The 17683-nt window shown below is 35.2% G+C and overlaps 1 protein-coding gene across 7 annotated transcripts; it reads right to left on the bottom strand.

The window, feature by feature from the left end:
* Positions 1-787: 787 nt before the first annotated feature.
* On the bottom strand, positions 788-16994 carry LOC133863475 (uncharacterized). Of its 7 annotated transcripts, none has more exons than XM_062299415.1 (13): positions 16860-16994; positions 14866-15019; positions 14661-14766; positions 14256-14345; positions 12994-13107; positions 11673-11858; positions 10639-10770; positions 9921-10426; positions 9231-9330; positions 6313-6372; positions 1792-1884; positions 1587-1706; positions 788-1478 (listed from the first exon to the last, which is right to left on the bottom strand). In XM_062299415.1, the coding sequence occupies exons 2-13, from the start codon at positions 14901-14903 to the stop codon at positions 1161-1163; spliced, it is 1863 nt and encodes a 620-aa protein (XP_062155399.1). In that variant the 5' UTR covers positions 14904-15019; positions 16860-16994; the 3' UTR covers positions 788-1160. The 7 variants fall into 7 exon arrangements, with proteins under 7 accessions (XP_062155399.1, XP_062155398.1, XP_062155395.1 ...); XM_062299414.1 differs by lacking the exon at positions 16860-16994 and adding an exon at positions 16624-16821; XM_062299411.1 differs by lacking the exon at positions 16860-16994 and adding an exon at positions 16267-16513.
* Positions 16995-17683: the final 689 nt, after the last annotated feature.

Genomic DNA, 17683 nt, shown 5'->3' with positions numbered 1-17683 from the left:
TAATTTCATATTTTAGAATCCACCTTTTGTTGCCAAAACACCTAATCCAATTAAGAGAAGCAATATCCAAGTTAGTTACTGCTGTTAAGAAACAGTAATAGTTTATGATAGGACTAACAATTTTTTATACAATTATTAAATTCGATACGAACTCAACATAAAATTAACAAATTATAATAGCAGGAAGAGTTAGGAGCACAGTAAAATAACAGGTTTGAGGGCAAAACTGATGAAGGGTTACAGGTCAGGCCTTGAAAAAAACGAAATCCATGAACCTCCACAAATCAAAAAAAAACTAGCCGGTGAGGGAGAGAGAAAAATGGAAGGAGAGAAGCACGGCAGTGAACAAAGGAAGGCGAAGGCTAAGCTGGAAAGTGATGTGTTTTGAGGAAAAAAAAAAAAAAAGAGAGAGATAAAATTAGTGAGTTATAAAGAAATAGTCTGAACCGTTTAATTAAATGACTCAAATAATAGTTGACCTATAATTTTATAGACATGCCTCGATACAACTCAAAGCCGACAAAAAAAATAAAACAAAACAAAACAAATTGCAACCATAGTATATGACCAAGAGATGGCCAGGCTGTTGCAAGAGTTGAGAGGTTTTTTTTTTCTTCTGTTAATGTACATTTCCTCATGCTTTATTGTATGGTAACACCTCTATTATGTAATTGTAGGACATTGTCCCATATCCTCTGAATGCTACATATTGAAAGACCAAACTGTAGTTTTTTTTTTCTTTCTATTCAAGAAGACCAAACTGTAATTGCTTGCTAGATATCCTTGATTTTGTTTGTATACAATAACTTCAAATATTATTTGCCCTACAAACTTTCCTTAATCTTGACAATATGCAACATGAGCAACTAAATTAGTTCTGAACAATCAGTAGTCCAGGAAACAGATTATTCTTAAGAACTGTACAAGAAGCAATGCATGGAATCGCTTTATCCATGAACAAAATGTACAACACCCTGGGGGATATAGCAGGTCAATAAGGCAGAAGACCAAAACTGCCACCATCTTTGTTATTCTTGAGGTTAAGCGTCACACTAGAGATGCAACCTTAGCATCGTTTAAAGCCAACATTTTTTTTTTGTATTGGCTTGCCCAGACCAAGGCAAGCAAGGTATATCTGGACGCACAGTGGTAACACATTATCACAGAGGAATTTTGTCAGGAAGGAATAGGTATCGGAAGCGTGAATCAAACGGAAGAATGCCACAGTTGCGTGAACCAAGAAGGCTCTGCCTCCTCTGTGAAATACATTGTTCAACAAAGGCGGCCTGATGAGGCGGAAGGTAATGCAACATCCATACAGCCAAATTTGCATCATCCACAAAGCTTTTGGCAAAGCAGTGTAGCATTTTGGGAACCAATAACCTCCCTTTGCTGCTAATCCCCACTGAAGCTCGAATAAAATCATGTTGCGCTTCTTGAAGTTCTTCCCTCACATTTTTAGCAGTGTAGATTCTTACCTGCATTTGTTATCCTCTACTAAGTTAGGTAAAATTCAGCTCAACTTACAGAAGAACTAAAAATAAAACAACCTATTGAACATTTTGTGGAAGAAGTGTTGAGATTACCGCAGGTGAAGAGTACATTCCACAGCTAAGAGCAAAAGCTACAAATGGTTCATACGTATCAACTGCTGACTTCCGCTGCTCCTCTGATACCTTCAGCTTGTGAAGCGCAAGAAGCAAAGCCTGATAATAGTTTGCATATAAATGTTAATCAGGGAATGAAGTAAATAAGAGAATAAATCAACCATATTAGTAGAGCAAGTCATACAATTTGTGGCCGATGAAGTGGTGGTCTCATTTTCAGAATCACATATTCAATAGCAGCTGCACTGAAAGAATGTCCCCCAACAGTGTATGCTGCCTGTAAAAAAATAAATAAATAAATAATAGTAAAAAAAAAAACATCAGTAGACATTGAGCAAGCATGAAAGGCCATAAACAACTACACATTCATCAACTGCAGCCACAAAATGGTCCATGTAACAGTCCTATGATAGTAGCGATCCATCCTTTAACTGATTTGGTCACGCTATACAGTTACCGCCCATACATCAACAGGAGAAATATGAGGCATCTAATGATTCTTGGGATGAAGATAAACTAGCTTAATCATTCCTTGTCTACCAATTCATAAAGTTCATTCTAACATAACAACAAAGATATGCATAGAAGGCTTTGATCCGTAGAGATTTTTTCAACTATTGTTGCTTTCTTTTCCCCTCTTTGGAGGAATCATCTTCCTTCTATATTCCATCATTTTTCCCTTTTATTATATTCACTTGTTAATTGTGATGTGACTTAAACAAACTATTCAGTTCAGCTCTTTCCTAAGGGCTGTCAAATTTTATATCACGACAGAAATTACTCATGACACCAACAATCATATACACATTAAAAATAAATAAATAAATAAGTGCATTTCATTTAAGGTTCAGATCTCATCCATACTTCAGCACTGATTTGATCCTACTTGAATTTAAAATAAGCTTTTGAAAGCGCCACAAGTTTTAAAAAGAATTTCTCAATCCACAACACTTGGAACTCTTGATGGCCACCATCAGTCTAGCTTAGCACTAGGTTTTAACCAAGGTATGAAAGTGCAACCAGCAAACTCTATCATATCTGGCAGTCAAAAAGTGATCTCCCCCATTCTCTAATAGATAGTAGAAACGATTGCTCATAAACAACTTATGGTTAAGTTCATGTTGAGTGTCAACGATAAAGAACTAAAGAACAGTGATCAACAACAGTATTTTATCCCTCTAAAAGTCTCTTCACATTTTCCCTTTTTTTAGTTACACCATAGAATCTTATCAAAGTTAAGGGCTCATTTAGGTGTTCGATTTTTTTATATTCTACTATATTCAAAAGTGTAAATACCGAAGGAATTTGTTTTAGAAAATTATGTTTTGATGGTTTAGAGAATCTGAGACAAAATTCAAAACTGGATTTTTTTTTTTTTTTAGAAAAAAAAAAAAGGCAAACAAACAAAATTGGGGTGGTCAGCCACCCCCAAGCCACTGCCTAGGGGGTGGATTGGCCACCCCTGGGTTTTTTCTTTTTTTATTTCGTTTATTTTATTATTTTATTATTATTTTTGAGTTGGGTTAAAATGGGTTGAAAAACAGGTCGGGTAAATTCCGAGTACAATTTTACCTTGAAAACCAACCCAAACAACATTTTCAAATATAATCAAATATAAAACAACACCCTAACATGCCCTAAAATTTCCTTCTAATATCAAATTTCTGAAAGGGTTAAATGTTCAAAATAATAAAAGCATACTACTTAAGAGGGAAAGTAATGTTTCCCTCTAGTATCCATCATGTAAACATATTAAAAAATAAAAGAAATACTAGAGGTACCAAATCTTTTACCAAGAGATCGTACCAAAATGATGTCGAACTTATTCATTGGTACTTGTAGCATTTCTCTTAATTAATTGTTTTGATTCTCTCCAATAAATAAGCTCCATATCATTTAAGTATTCATCTCTTGGTAAAAAATTTGGAATCCCTAGCATTTCTCAATAAATAAATCACACCATTCTCTACCATTTCAAGATATTAGAGCAAGTAGAAAACAATTACTATGGTATCAAAGCTAAACATTGTCTATAGGTCTACGTAATTAGCAATCAAGTCCTGATGTGGATGGCCTGTGTCAGAAGGGCAACATGTGAAGCTGAGTGCTAGAAAAAAAATTTAACCATTTTCTATCATCTTAAACTTTTAGAGCATTTAGTTAAAAATTAATACTAATACCTTTCGTAAACCTTATCACACTAGTATCTAACTCTGCAACAAATGCCAATTGAACTGCCCCTAGTTATGCATTTTTTGCTACTCTATGCTTTCTTAAAGTGTCTCTACAATAAACCTGCAAATTGAACCTATTTCTTTTCAAAACTCCATCAAATTTTATTTCAGCCCTGGTGCAATTTGAAATCACTAGAGCACTCTTCCAAGTGGCAGGATCCAAACTGACATTTCAAAAGTTAGCAATCAACTACCTAGTGATAACAAACAAGAGTTGATTGGGACCTGTAGTTTTATTTAGGTTTTATAAGTTAATTGGGTATTAGTTAGTTAATTTATGCTTTATTTAATTTTTAAGAGTGGTGCTTTTATAATTCAATAAGTGGGCATTGCCCTAGATTAATTTAGGTAATTCAATATATGGCAACAAATGACTTGGCCCTAGATTATGTTAGGTAAGTCAATAAATGGGTGTTGCACTAGGGTTTAGAAGTGAGTCTTAAGCATACTTTGCACTCCAATGGAGGCACATCTGATGGAATAAAAAAATAAAAAATAAAAAATAAAATAAAGAATTGATTCTTCTTCCTTCCCCCTCTTCTTTCTCTCTCTTTCCCCTTCTCTTCCCCTGGCTTTCTAGCTTCTTTCTCTCATCCTCTCTTAGCTTCTTTCTCCTCACTTTGCCCTAATTTTGCCATAACTTTACTGTGTCATTTTTGTGATTATTTTGTCCCACATCAAATTGGTCTCAAAGCCTATAACAATCATGCAAAAAACTCCTTGGGACCAGCCCACCAATGAAGCTAAAGTATTACCTGATCCGTGTGAAAATGGCGATTTGCACGGGTTCGAAGTTTACCCGATAGGAGTGGATACACAAAGTAACTCTGCTTTGGAGGGATTCATCGTCGTAAAAAAACAATCGTGCGATCCACGACCGTGCTACCCAACCGAGCGAATGCCATGACCACCACCATTGTCTTCCATCCCAAGCCTCTTCCCTACTAGCCAAATCAAACCCTAACTTGCCCCAACTTCCAATACCCAAAGTGATCCACCAAAATACCCTGTTAGAGAGAGAGAGAGAGAGAGAGAGCGAGAGCGAGAGAGAGAGAGAGAGAGAGAGAAAAAGAAAGCCCCCATTCAAACCGTCTCAACCCAGAATCCACCAGCCACCATCAATCCGTGCAAGCCACCGCATCGCCAGCCACCAGCAATTCTGCCATAGGGCATAACCGCACCACAAACCCAATCCAAACAAGAAAAAGGGCTACTGAAACCCCATCACACAGCCTAAAGCACCACCATCCAATCACCCATACAACCAACTAGTAACCACCACCGAATCCAAAAAAAAAAAAAAAAAAGGTCATGTTTGAAACTTTATCTCGCAAACCGTCACGGTCCATCATGCTGGCATTACCACCACCAGTTGCGCACCACCACTCCCCAGCTCATCAGCCCACTCCTATCAACGAACCACCGCACCAGTTGTCGACCAACAATGTCGGGCTATGAGAGACCCGCGATACTCGCTCCCCATGTCGCGCCACTTGCAAGCTCATGCACCACCAACCCCTTGCAAACTTGTCCTGCCTCTGCATTGTCACTGTCGCCGCCACCGGTTGCTAAAGTGGGTGCCCATGATTGTGTCGATACTTGGATGCGAGATGTTGTGTTCTTTTGAGAAACTGGTTCTGTTTCGTTACTGTACTCACTGTCCAGCATAGAAGCAAGAACAAAAAACAAAAATTGGGCTTGGATCAAAAAAAAATTTGGGCATATGCTTTTGACCTTTAAGCATTTCAAAACTCGAGGTCGAGTTTTTTTCCAACCAGGGAAGAATAATGCAGAATGAAACAAGTGTTGATTGGGTCCTATATTTTTATTTAGGTTTTATTAGCTCACTAGATTATTAGTTTTAATCTATGCTTTATTTAATTTTTACAAGTGAAAAGGGTGTTTTTATACTTCAATAAATGGGTGTTGCCCTAGATTAATTTAGCTAATTCAATAAGTGGAAACAAATGACGTTGTCCTAGATTATGTTAGGTAAGTCAATAAATGGGTGTTGCCTTAGGGTTTAGTCGTGAGTCTATTTAAACATACTTTGTACTCCAATGGAAGCAAATTCGATGGAATTAAAAAAAAATAAAGAAGAAGAAGAAGAAGAAGAAGAAGAATTGATTCTTCTCCCTTCCCCCTCGTCTTTCTCTCTCGTTCCCCTTGCTTCTCTCCTTCTCTCTCTTTCCCCTTCTCTTCCTCCAGGTTCTAGCTTCTTTCTCTCTCCTCTCTTTGCTTCTTTCTCCTCATTTTGTCCTAATTTTGCCACAACTTCACTATGTAATTTTTGTGATTTTTTTGCCCCACATCACCTAAGCATCGACATGTTAGTGCAAGGGCTCACCAAGGCAATTACATGACATGTTGCAAAACACTGTCAATTGATTATAACCATTGATTAAAGGGAAAAAAAAAAAAAAAGTTTCTAAACATGAACAAAAACGAAAGAATTTAAGTCAGAATCAAACCTTTTGCATCAAAGAGAAGAGCTTCAAGTCACTTCTTGGGACTCCATATGCCAAATAAGCCTGTACATAGTTGGCCATAAGATCACAATACTTAACCTGTCTTTTATAAGAAACTTCACAAGTTTGAAAGTGCTTTGCAGTGCCTCGTGTATCTTTTTAACAAAACACACATGTAATTGAAACAAGCTCATAACCCGTGCTATGCGCGGGATTCTTCCTTATAATTTTGTTTCATAAGAAAAAATAAAAAAAAAAATGGAAGAAGAGAAGCATAGAAAATATAGATAAAAAATGAAAACTGAAAAACACTAATATAATATAATAGTGTTATCTTTTCTGTATTACACAAAGTAATAAAAAACTACTCAATAAACATAATATACTAAAAAGTCATCATACCCCGTACAAAAAACAACCATAGGAAACTCTCTCACCATTATTTTCTTGAATTTAGTGTAAAATTTACAAAAGATAAAATAAGCAATTTGAATGAAAAATAATATATTAATTACATAAAAATTAGGGAAAAAAAAAAAAGAAGAGAAAACGAAATAAGAGAACCATAGAAAATATAGAAAAAAAATGAAAAATAAAAAATACTAATAGAATAGAATAAAGTTTTCTTTTCCATATACTTTTTCGGTTCATATGAAACCTTGAAAATCAATATTGTCTATCAATTAAGCACGTTAACAATGTGCATTATACAGGGAAAAAAAAAAATCAATGAACAATGTAAATTAAAAAATTGCCATACCTTGTACCAAAACAACAATTAATGTAAACTCTCTCCCCATGGTTTCTTTGAATTCAATGTAAATTTTAGAAAAAAAAAAAAAAAAAAAAAAAAAAAAAAGCAATTTGAACAAAAAAAATAATATAAATTAGGAAATAGGGACAAAAAAAATGTAAAGAAAGAACAAAATCATAGAAAATAAAGTAAAAAAAAAAATGTAAAAAGATAACCACTAATATAATAGAAAATAACTATTTTTTTTTATATACTTTTTTCAATTTCAAAGAAATTTATAGGTATAGAAAGAAACTACGATCAAATAGATATTTTTTAATTTGACCATCATTCTTATATATAGTGTAAAAGAAACTACTTTTTCAATAGAAATAAGAAAAAAATAATATAAATTATCAATGCAAAAATAAGGATAGAAAATCAAACCAGAAAGACAGAAGCACATAAAATAAATACAAACATATTATTTACAATTCTAATGAACACAACCCCGACAAACTTAAAAGGCAAACTAAAAAAAACAAAGGGTATAACAGTATTACAAACAAAAAGGTTCTAACAATAGCAAAAACTTTGCTCTCTTTGTTTTAAGCACCACTCTCCGGTAATGTAAACAACATTGCAGTTTTGCATAGCCACAAACCATTACTTCTCCATATATTTATTTGAGAAAATGAGAGATATATTGTAGTGACTTTTGACATTTCTCAAAGAAAAAAAACTGACGTTTGACTCTTTGAAGTTTAGTTTGTAACGGACATTTAGTGAGAGGGGAAGCGGTGTTTTACTTAAAGGAAGAGAGAGAGAGAGGTAGAAATTAGTGAGAATTTAAGGATAAGAAAATTAGATGTTTCTATTAATTTTCTATTCAATGGAAGAGATTTGATTAGGAATATTAAACGCACCGTTTATTTCACTTGAAATACATGGAACAGTTTAATTTTACATTTTTATTTTTATTTTTTTCAGTTTTACTTAAAGGAAGAGAAAGAGGTAGAAATAAGTGAGAATTTAATGACAAAAAAAAAATTTGACGTTTCTATTCATTTTTTATTCAATATAAGAGAGTTAATTAGTCATATTAAGTACACCGTTTATTTTACTTGAAATACATAGATTGGTTTAGTTTTACTTAAATTATCAGTTTTTTACTCAAATGACCGGTTCAATGTTTAAAAAGTATGGATTAATGCCACGTGTCCTAATTCTATGCTAACTCTAAGTTGGAACTTGTGTTATATATATGATATATGATATGTTTCAATAAAAATAAAATCCATATAATTTTGAACATTAAAAAAAAAAAAAAAAAAAGCATTTCAAATTTAATGCTTAATTAACTCTCTAGTGTTTTAAAAACATTTATATTCATTTTGTGCACAATAATCAAATAGAAATGTAGAAATTAGTGAGAATTTAATGACAAAAAAAATTTGACGTTTCTATTCATTTTTTATTCAATATAAAAGAGTTAATTAGTCATATTAAATGCACCGTTTATTTAACTTGAAATACAGACTGGTTTAGTTTTACTTAAATTATTAGTTTTTTACTCAAATGACCGATTCAATGTTTAAAAAGTATTGATTTATGCCACGTGTCCTAATTCTAGGCCAACTCTAAGTTGAAACTTAGCTTATATATATATATATATATGTTTCAATAAAAATAAAATCCATATAATTTTGAACATTAAAATAGCAAGAAGAAAACTACGATTTTGATTATCGAAATATAAAATATAAAATTAGCAGGAATTTTTTTTAATGTCGATGTGATACCTATTATATTTCAACCCTATATAATTATGAACATTCGAAAAAGCAAATGAACAAAAAAAAAAAAAAAAACTCATAAATATTCAAATAAAGAATTGCTCAACCACAAATTTCACAAACAAATGGAAACATATTTGGATTTAAACTAAAAATATAAAAATACCAAAGAGTCCTACTTAATTATATCATTAATTGAGAGAGAGAGGCTACTTGTATCATTAATAGAGAGAGATTAAATAGACCGGTTTAATTTTATTTAAAAGGCCGGTTCAGTACTTAAATGACCGGTTTAGTCACTAAAAAATATGGGTTCATGCCACGTGTCACTATTCTATGTCATTCTAAGGAAGAACTCGGCTTTTATATATATATATGATATAGCAACTCACATGCATGATCAGAGCATTATATAAGTTGATCCAGAAAGCAAGCTTCTCGTTGCAGCTCAAATGGATAGGATTCACTTTGGCCAGTTGCTCAACAAGTGTCCTGCTCTCATAACAATCAAACAAAACAGCACTTGATCAGCTCTAGGTTCAAACAATAAGTCAACCATTCCAATGCAAGACTTACAGATTCATTTTAGTATTCTATTGTTATATTTGTCTGACCTATGTGCAATATCAGAAAGAAACAAATGCATGCAACAGGGCCGTTTCAGAATAAAAATCACCATCTTTGTAAATTCATCTTCATATATTAACATCTGTGGGAGTTTACAGGGATCCTTCAAAAACTTGGGTATGCCTCTTATATCAATATACATTCTCACTAAGAAAAGAAGACAAAACGATGAGCCACGTATTCAGGATGCGTAACCAACAATGCACAAACCAACGCAAACATTGAAATGATCAGAAGTCACAAGTAAACATGATCAGAAGTAGATCAAATTGAAGCAAACAGCCCATATAAAAGAATTCAAGCAATCTCAATACCTACTCTAAATCAGGAGTATTTGGAATGTTTCCCTAAATTTCTATAGGAGGAAGTTTTCTGGAATTTACAAATTCACATCTAAGTATAGTCTGTCAAAGAGACAGAAGGAAAATCCAAACCAAAAGAATTAAATGGAATACCTGAACTTTCTCAGTGCCCCCGCAGCATATTCTAGTTGCTTCTTCCCAACTGACATCCAAGAAACTTCAGTTGCTAATCCATAGTTTCCAATGTCGGCCCAACTTAATTTTCCCCGGACCCTGTAGGGATCACAGGCATTCTCTGAAGCCAACACCTCAGAGTTACTATCTATATCAACTTGTGGGCTCTGCACCCATGATGAAATCATTGACCTTTCAGATGAGGACCACCAAGATGAGCTTGAAAGATGGCCACGTGGTGACACAGGTGAGCAGTGGCTCTCTGATGCAGATGATTTTGACGGTATAGTAGAATCTGCCAGGGACATAAATATGTTTTTCATACAGCTCACCATCTCTTCAGATAATTGATTAGGGTGATCCCATAGGCCATTCGGTGGCATCCCTTTAGGAAGCTTCCTGAACTCTACAAATCTACAAGATTTGGAATCCATCTTCATGGACATTTTCTTGTCAGGGAAAAGTACAACTGAGCCCACTGAATTCTGATGCAAAGTATCACATGTTAAATTCCTACTAACAATTGACTATTAAATTAAAAGTTTAATCAATACTTCGACACTAAAAAGCTTCAAAGAGGAAAAATTAACCCATCTGCTTTAGGTCAAACTGAACTCTCATGAGTATACCAAACCAAATCCATCAAAGTATCTTTAACTTAAAAGCTTCATCTGTAAGAGGAACACTAGACAGATACCTCTATCAGGGACTCTGTATATCTGTCAGTAGATTCTAATGGTTGGTCTCTCTGCTCCAGACAGGAGTTATCTTCGGACGAATCACCCACTTCAGAAAGAGAAACCTTTGAACACCTCAAAGAAGGTGAATTCTGGATAATGTAAGAAACAAGTTAACTATATTGAACAATATTGAACATATACAGGATGGCGTGTGTTTAATTGGCCATATGGAAGACAACCATGTGAGTTTTCTTATAACCGTATTGTTTATACCAGCAGGTACTAAAGTATGGTAATTGAAAATCCTATCTCAGCATACCAAGCATTTAGAAGCTACCTGCCCATGTGTACTAAAGGTGCTCTCATGATATGGAAGTGGCACAAACACGAGATCATGTACAACTAACCCAAATATGTAAAGGAAATCTAGCAAAAGATTTTAAATAAAACGTTGAAATCCAAAACTTTTTCTTTTAACAGTAAAAAATTCAGCTCAATCAAGCAAGCTTTAATTGGAATTGGTTAGGGTTGGCTCCATAAATATTTTTTTCAACTAAGCGAGGACAGCGAAATGCGTCTTTCTAATGCAATTTACCCTAGCTAAGTCCATACCCTCTGTCACCTCTAGATTTATCATGTCCTTCACTACTTCAATCCATTCACTTTAAACTTTACTCTAGCCTCTTTACAAGAAAAAGGGTTTTACCTTTGAGATTCTTGATTTCAATGCCTTTCAATTTTTTCACCTATTTAATACACTTATTATTCAATGTTGCATACAAAAAACTGAGGGACCGAAATTGAGTACCGTATTAGAATTTCTACAATCTGGTTCCAACTTGAAACATGAGAAGCTTTTAGGCCAAGTCCCAGTTTCTTCACATCAATGCAGAAATATTGTCTAAGAATACTTCGCATATTTAAGGGGGAAACAAATTGGAAATTCGAAAACAAAGGTAACAAGAAGTCATTTCTAATTTTCTTTTTTTGCCTTTTTTAATGTCGTTCCAGTCACAAAGGATTTAGATGTGAATAAAAGCAGATAAATTACCGATGTATCTATAATGTCAGAGGAGCAATAAGATATTGACTGAGAAGATGAATGCCTCAAATGATATTCTGCAAGCCTCCGTTCATTTCTCTCTTGACTAAGTTGAAAATGCAAAGAGACCATCTCTTGTTCAAGTTTCGAAACCGTGACCTCCAACAATGCAATATTAGATAGAAGGTCTTGAGCCTGTACTAATATGAGAAGAGGACATGATCACAATATGAAATCCTTATTAAACCCTGGCACCCATGAGTGAAGTAGGAATGTAAAAGCATGATGAACAGACAATAACTCTAAAAGCTTAAGTTAATAGAGAATGGTGTGATAATGATTCTAAAAGATTAAGCTATTCGAGAACAATGTATCTTAGTGATCTCTTCTATCTAACAGCTTAAGATTTTAGAGTAATAAGTTTAACAAAACAAAAGAGGCAAAATTAGTAAACCACTTATCCCCAATTCAATGTTTCAATCTGGCACAACTTAGAAGAAAACAAAGACAAAAAGATGTACCTAAATCAAATCCTCTTTATATGATGTCTACTTACTTTCGAAACCTCCAAAGTTAATACACGGGATAGGAAAAGTTCCTCTGAAGTTTTGGTAAATCTTTAGAACTTTTATGCAGTTACTTCTGAACTATCAAGTTGTGCCGTTGTTTAGCTTCCATAAACAATCAAACTTTATGTTAGAATCCATAGAATTTCATTCAATATTAATCAAGGATTCTATAGGATTTCATTACAAATCAGGGAGTGTACAAAATGCCTCTTAGAAATTTTGCAGTAGTCCCCATGACACAGTTCTGCTGTAATATCATTTTAACACTGGTCTGGAGTACTCACATTGACCAACTATCAATCATAATAACATTATAGTTTAATGGAAGATATAACAAAGAATTACCCCACTCAAAATGCAAACGTGTCAGCAAAAAGAAAAGACAAGCAATATCAATGACAATCAAGAAGCTTGAACAAGCCATATCCTCAATTAAAAAAAAAAAAGGATTTCAAAAAATAAATAAATTGGGAGTCTGAAAACAAACCATAGTGAAAGATTTATGAAATTATTCCACCCCACTCACACTCCCTTTTCCTTTAGACCAAAAAAAAAAACCAAGCCTAACGAACAAGAATAGTAGTCTTAGCAGAGATGCATACAAGATAAATGAGCGCATTTAGAGTAGCCTGAACAAACATGGTGAAATAAGCTTCAAAAAGTTGAAGCTTTCGGATCATTTCATCAGAGTTGCCCATGCAACTACTTCACTTGGAAACACATACTAAAGAATCCAAAAGAAGAATCAATAGATAACAAACCTGGCGGGGGAGATGTGACGGACTTGAGAATTTCGAAGCATTCTTCTGAATAGCCTTTTCCAGGATAGCATGCAGTTCCATCTCTTCTTGCAACTGCTGTTGTAATCTTTTTACCTATCACAAAGGCCCATCCATCTTAAGGAATAACAAGAACAGTAAAGCTCCCTTCATGGAAGTTATCTACTATAACTAGTTTCAACTTGATAATTCCTATATGACAGTGTGTTCCTAAGCTACAAGATAGAATTTGATGAGTAAATTTACCATAACATTATTAAAAAACCAAGACATTAATTCTATACCAATCCGAATCTTGAGGTTAAGAACTTAAGATGCATTTGAACAGCTAAAATATCTTCTGGACACTACATCTTCAATCCAATGATTGCCTTAAAGCACTAAAATACCATGCCATCTGCAATATGTATAAAGCTAACTCGATTTTTCTATTCCTGCCCCTGGGGCACCTACACGGTGTTTTAAGATGCCAAGAATGTCCTCATCACCCTAGAGAGGATGTCCTTTACTGAGGAAAAAATATGAACCAACAAAAGCTTCATTAAATCATACCACTAATGCAGCTATCCATCCATCTTCTGCAACAACCACCATTTTCATAAGTTGTAAGGATCTGCATAACATGACTTTGAACATTCCCACCTTCACAATCCACCACTTCTTCATATATTTAGAGTGCCAAGTGCTGCGATGGTACTCACTTTCCTATACAAAATCCTCTACAGCAATGGGATCTATGACACGATAGTAATGTCTGGACAAGTTCCTGGATAACAAGCCTAAGGGTTTTCCTATTGATGATAGCAATAATATTGATGCTAGTGACGATATTGATTACATAAAAACTATCTAATAATGCAAATGATTCAAAATTCCCTAAGACTAAGGAAGAAGGAAGTGGTTAACAAGCTCCTCTTAGTGTTCAGTTGCATATGATTCACCAAAGCAACCTGACATTAATAGTTATCTCTACAGCACTCTCCTTGACAATCAACATTTGAAGGTCACATTATAACTCTAGATACTAACTCCTAAGTGAAATTATTATCACCAATAGGTTCCTTTCAAAACCACCTTAATTGTCGTAAATCCACAAAGATGAGCACCACTTCAGAATCAATATAGTGCATCCTGCTTCTAGAGCTTAAATGCACAACTCCTTAGACATGGAAATTACATATTAAAGTGGAAAAAGTGCAAATAATTAACAATGGTCCCTCGAAGGGAAGAGAAAAGAAGCTTACATCCTGTTCAAGCTGAAACCTGGAAGGATAAGCATTGTTGCTTTTAGTGCACGATCCAGGACTTTCAATCTTATCTCCAAGATTGCTCTCCTAAAGATTATACAATTCACCATATTTACTTTCAATAAATATGCAATTTGATTACAAGAAAAAATGGCTATCATAATTAACAGTTAAAAAAGTTTTAATAAAATATTAAGAAACAATTATTTCAAGCTGAGAGTAACTTAAGGCTGATGATGCCACTAATACTCTGGCAGTTCAAACCATCAGATCAGAGACAAAGAGCGCTGGATAGGATTTAGAATATACAGTAGGTACTTGCATCGAAAACTAGCAGCTTAATTTTGAAGTCAAGAATTTCAACATAATAAACCCGTCAAGAGAAAACCCCAACAGTCTCACCTCTAAGGACGAGTTATTGCTCCAAATTTCATCCACATTATGTAGATGTATTTCTGAATCACAACAACTGTCACCAGAATGCGATGGTTTAGAAAGAGAATCATTTCTGTAAAAGTTCAATCAGAAAGAAAAATAAGAAAGCATTGGAAAGGAAATAGCCTTGAGCTCCATCCGTAAACAACGAACAAGAATGCTGCATCCTTACCGGGTCAAGGCAGATTGCACGACTGGTGAGTTGAGCATCTTGTGATTAGGAGGTTTGGCGTTTCTCACGTAAAGTACAAACGGAAATTCCTCAGAAACCTTGGTTTCTGCTACCAGAAACTACTATTCCCATGTGCAAACAAGCATCATAAACCCTGTAATTCATTTCAAACATTAAATATCTGGTTCTTTTGCATTTAAAACGGGAACTCTAAAACCAGTAATCTTATGATAACTTGAAACACAGGGCATAATGAGATGTAGAAACAGAGGAAAAACACTGTGACACCTGTGAACGTGTAATAAGGACAAAGAAACCCATCAATGCATATCTACCAGTCATTTTCAACACAACTATACAAACATTACCAACACAACTTGTGAGACTAATCAATTTATATTTCCAACTTAAGACAACCAGACGGACCTTGAAATAAATGTCAAAAAGAGACCGAAAAAAATATACTGACTAACATTGTGCACGAGAATCATTCAATAACCAGTTAAATTTTGTACTTCATGAATTTCAGAGCTGAGCAAAAAGCAGTAAACTCAAGAGCTCAAGGAATGATTGTCGCCACAAAGGAAAAGGTGAAAGGGCCAAATTAGGAGCAAAAGGGCTTTTGCACATTGATAGGGCACTCAAATGCAAAGAACAAAGGAAAAGAAAAAGTGGGGTACCGCCCAACCCATCATGGAAGTCAAAAGACAAAAGTTGTTCCAATTGTGAAATGAAAGGACAGGATTTCACAATCACACCCTCAAAAAGTCTTTAAAAGTTGATTCACAGAGCCCATTTCGTATCCCTTGAAAAATTTAAGATAAAAAGGAAATTGATAGTTGGCCTAAAAGAAACAAAGTGAGGCTTCACACACCTCAGAATCTCAGATAGAAAGTTTGGGATTTTCAACGTGCTTTCAGAAAGTAAGTGAGGGTGAACAGTGTAAGTCAAGTAAAGAAATGGGATTTGGGTTACAAAAGCATCCAATCTATGGGACAGATCTAAGTTTCACTCCGCATAAAAAAGAAGCAACAGAAAAATCCAAAGGACAGATCTTAATGGTCCCTCTTCTTCCCTTCAGTTTTTACACTTACCACAACCTGGCCCATCTACAATAAAGGAAACCTATTTTCCTGAATCTTTAACCCGAAGACAAACACAAGAAAACAAATCAACACAGACCCTCTTCACTCTCCGCGCTGAATACAAGCCAGTGTCACAGACCCATAAACGTAGCTTAAAAATAAGTACACAGAGAGAGAGAGAGAGAGAGAGAGAGAGAGAGAGAGAGATTTCAAAGCCCATGTTCACAGAACACCAGTAATACATGGGGAAGGTAAAAGACCCTTGAGGTAATGAAAGGTGTGGAACAAAAAAGAACGAGGAGAATGAGAAAGAGACCATCAAGCACTGAAAGACCCTCCGCACAAAACCCACTTGAAAAGACCTCCCAACTTCTTGAAATGCTTGTTTCTCTCTCATGCAAATCAAACGTAGCAAAGCCAAGTTTCAACTTAAAATAATGTCAACGGGATGCAGTATCATATCCTTGAATTCAAGCATTCAAAAAGAAAAGGAAAAATGACAAAGATGCAGTTGAGAGCATCTTAAAAAAATAAGACGCAGCAAGAGAGATTTCTTCGATTTTCAAACAAGAGAAGACACAAACAAAACAAAATCCCAAAAGAAAAAGCGCAGGTAGTAGAATCCAGAACTACCTCCAAACAACATTTTTTGAAAACTAAAATAGTTTAATACCTTTCTTGAGAATAAATAAAAACAGTAGAAATCAAAATAATATATAGAAATGGACGTTCGTGTCTGTTTGTGCCCAGAGGCTAGCTAAACAAAGAGCGATGCTTTTTAGCCAGCGCGCGCTTGGAGCTGAAGACACACACAAGACTCCACAATTTCAGAACAGAACAGCGTTTGAAATTTGAAAACCCCGTTTACATGAGCCGCCGCTGTGTAGAAATGCGGGAACCGCACACTACCTCGATTGACGACACTTCCACTGCCTGCCGAATGTGCAAATACGCCAAACTGGTGTGGTGAGTTGAAAATAAAAACACATGGGAGGTTCGAGATGCACTCGTTTTTGACTTTCTTCAACACATTTACCGTGTCAGACTGTCTCGTGGGTTTTATTTTTCTTTGCTTCATTTAATTGCCAGGATAGGGTGTGACTTGGACTCTTTCTCCACGCCGCAGCATCTGCTGTCACCATCACAGGCTCACAATCTTGGATTTTTAATAAGTGCTTGGGACGGGTTTTGATAGAGAGGAGAATCTGATGTAAGCTGTAGGGGAATTGTTCCACCCAAACAAGTCCACCACTGAGTCTGCGGGCCTGTTCGGTCCACTAAGCTCACAAAGAACGCATATTTGTCACTTAAAGCCCATATAAATACCATCCATCATAAATGCCTTAGACTTGGTCCTTAGTGGCCCCAGGTAGATGACGTCTCGGGAGCATCGTATTTGGAGAACGTCATCGAGCAATATTCAACCAAGGATTCCTAGAGGCAAATATCCCTCGGTAGATCATGACCGATGAGGTACGCCGTTATCCTGAGACCACGAAAAGAATTCATGCAGAATGCCCATATCCAGATGGTCCTGAAATCAGATTCCTCAAAACCACCACTGAGGTGATCAGGAGAAAAGATACGTGGGATCCATATCCCGATATTATAGGAGGGAGTAATGGGTAGAATCTATCCCGTAATTCTCGAAAAAGTGTTACGAGGTCTAAATCTTAGATTCTCTGAGATAATCTCTTATCCCACACAATATATGATAAGAGATCTGTTTGAAT

The sequence above is a fragment of the Alnus glutinosa genome, chromosome 3 (genome assembly GCF_958979055.1).
Source record: "Alnus glutinosa chromosome 3, dhAlnGlut1.1, whole genome shotgun sequence".
Lineage (NCBI taxonomy): Eukaryota > Viridiplantae > Streptophyta > Magnoliopsida > Fagales > Betulaceae > Alnus > Alnus glutinosa.
Note: the sequence above shows the minus strand (reverse complement) of the source record. Positions and strands in the feature narration are given on the sequence as shown.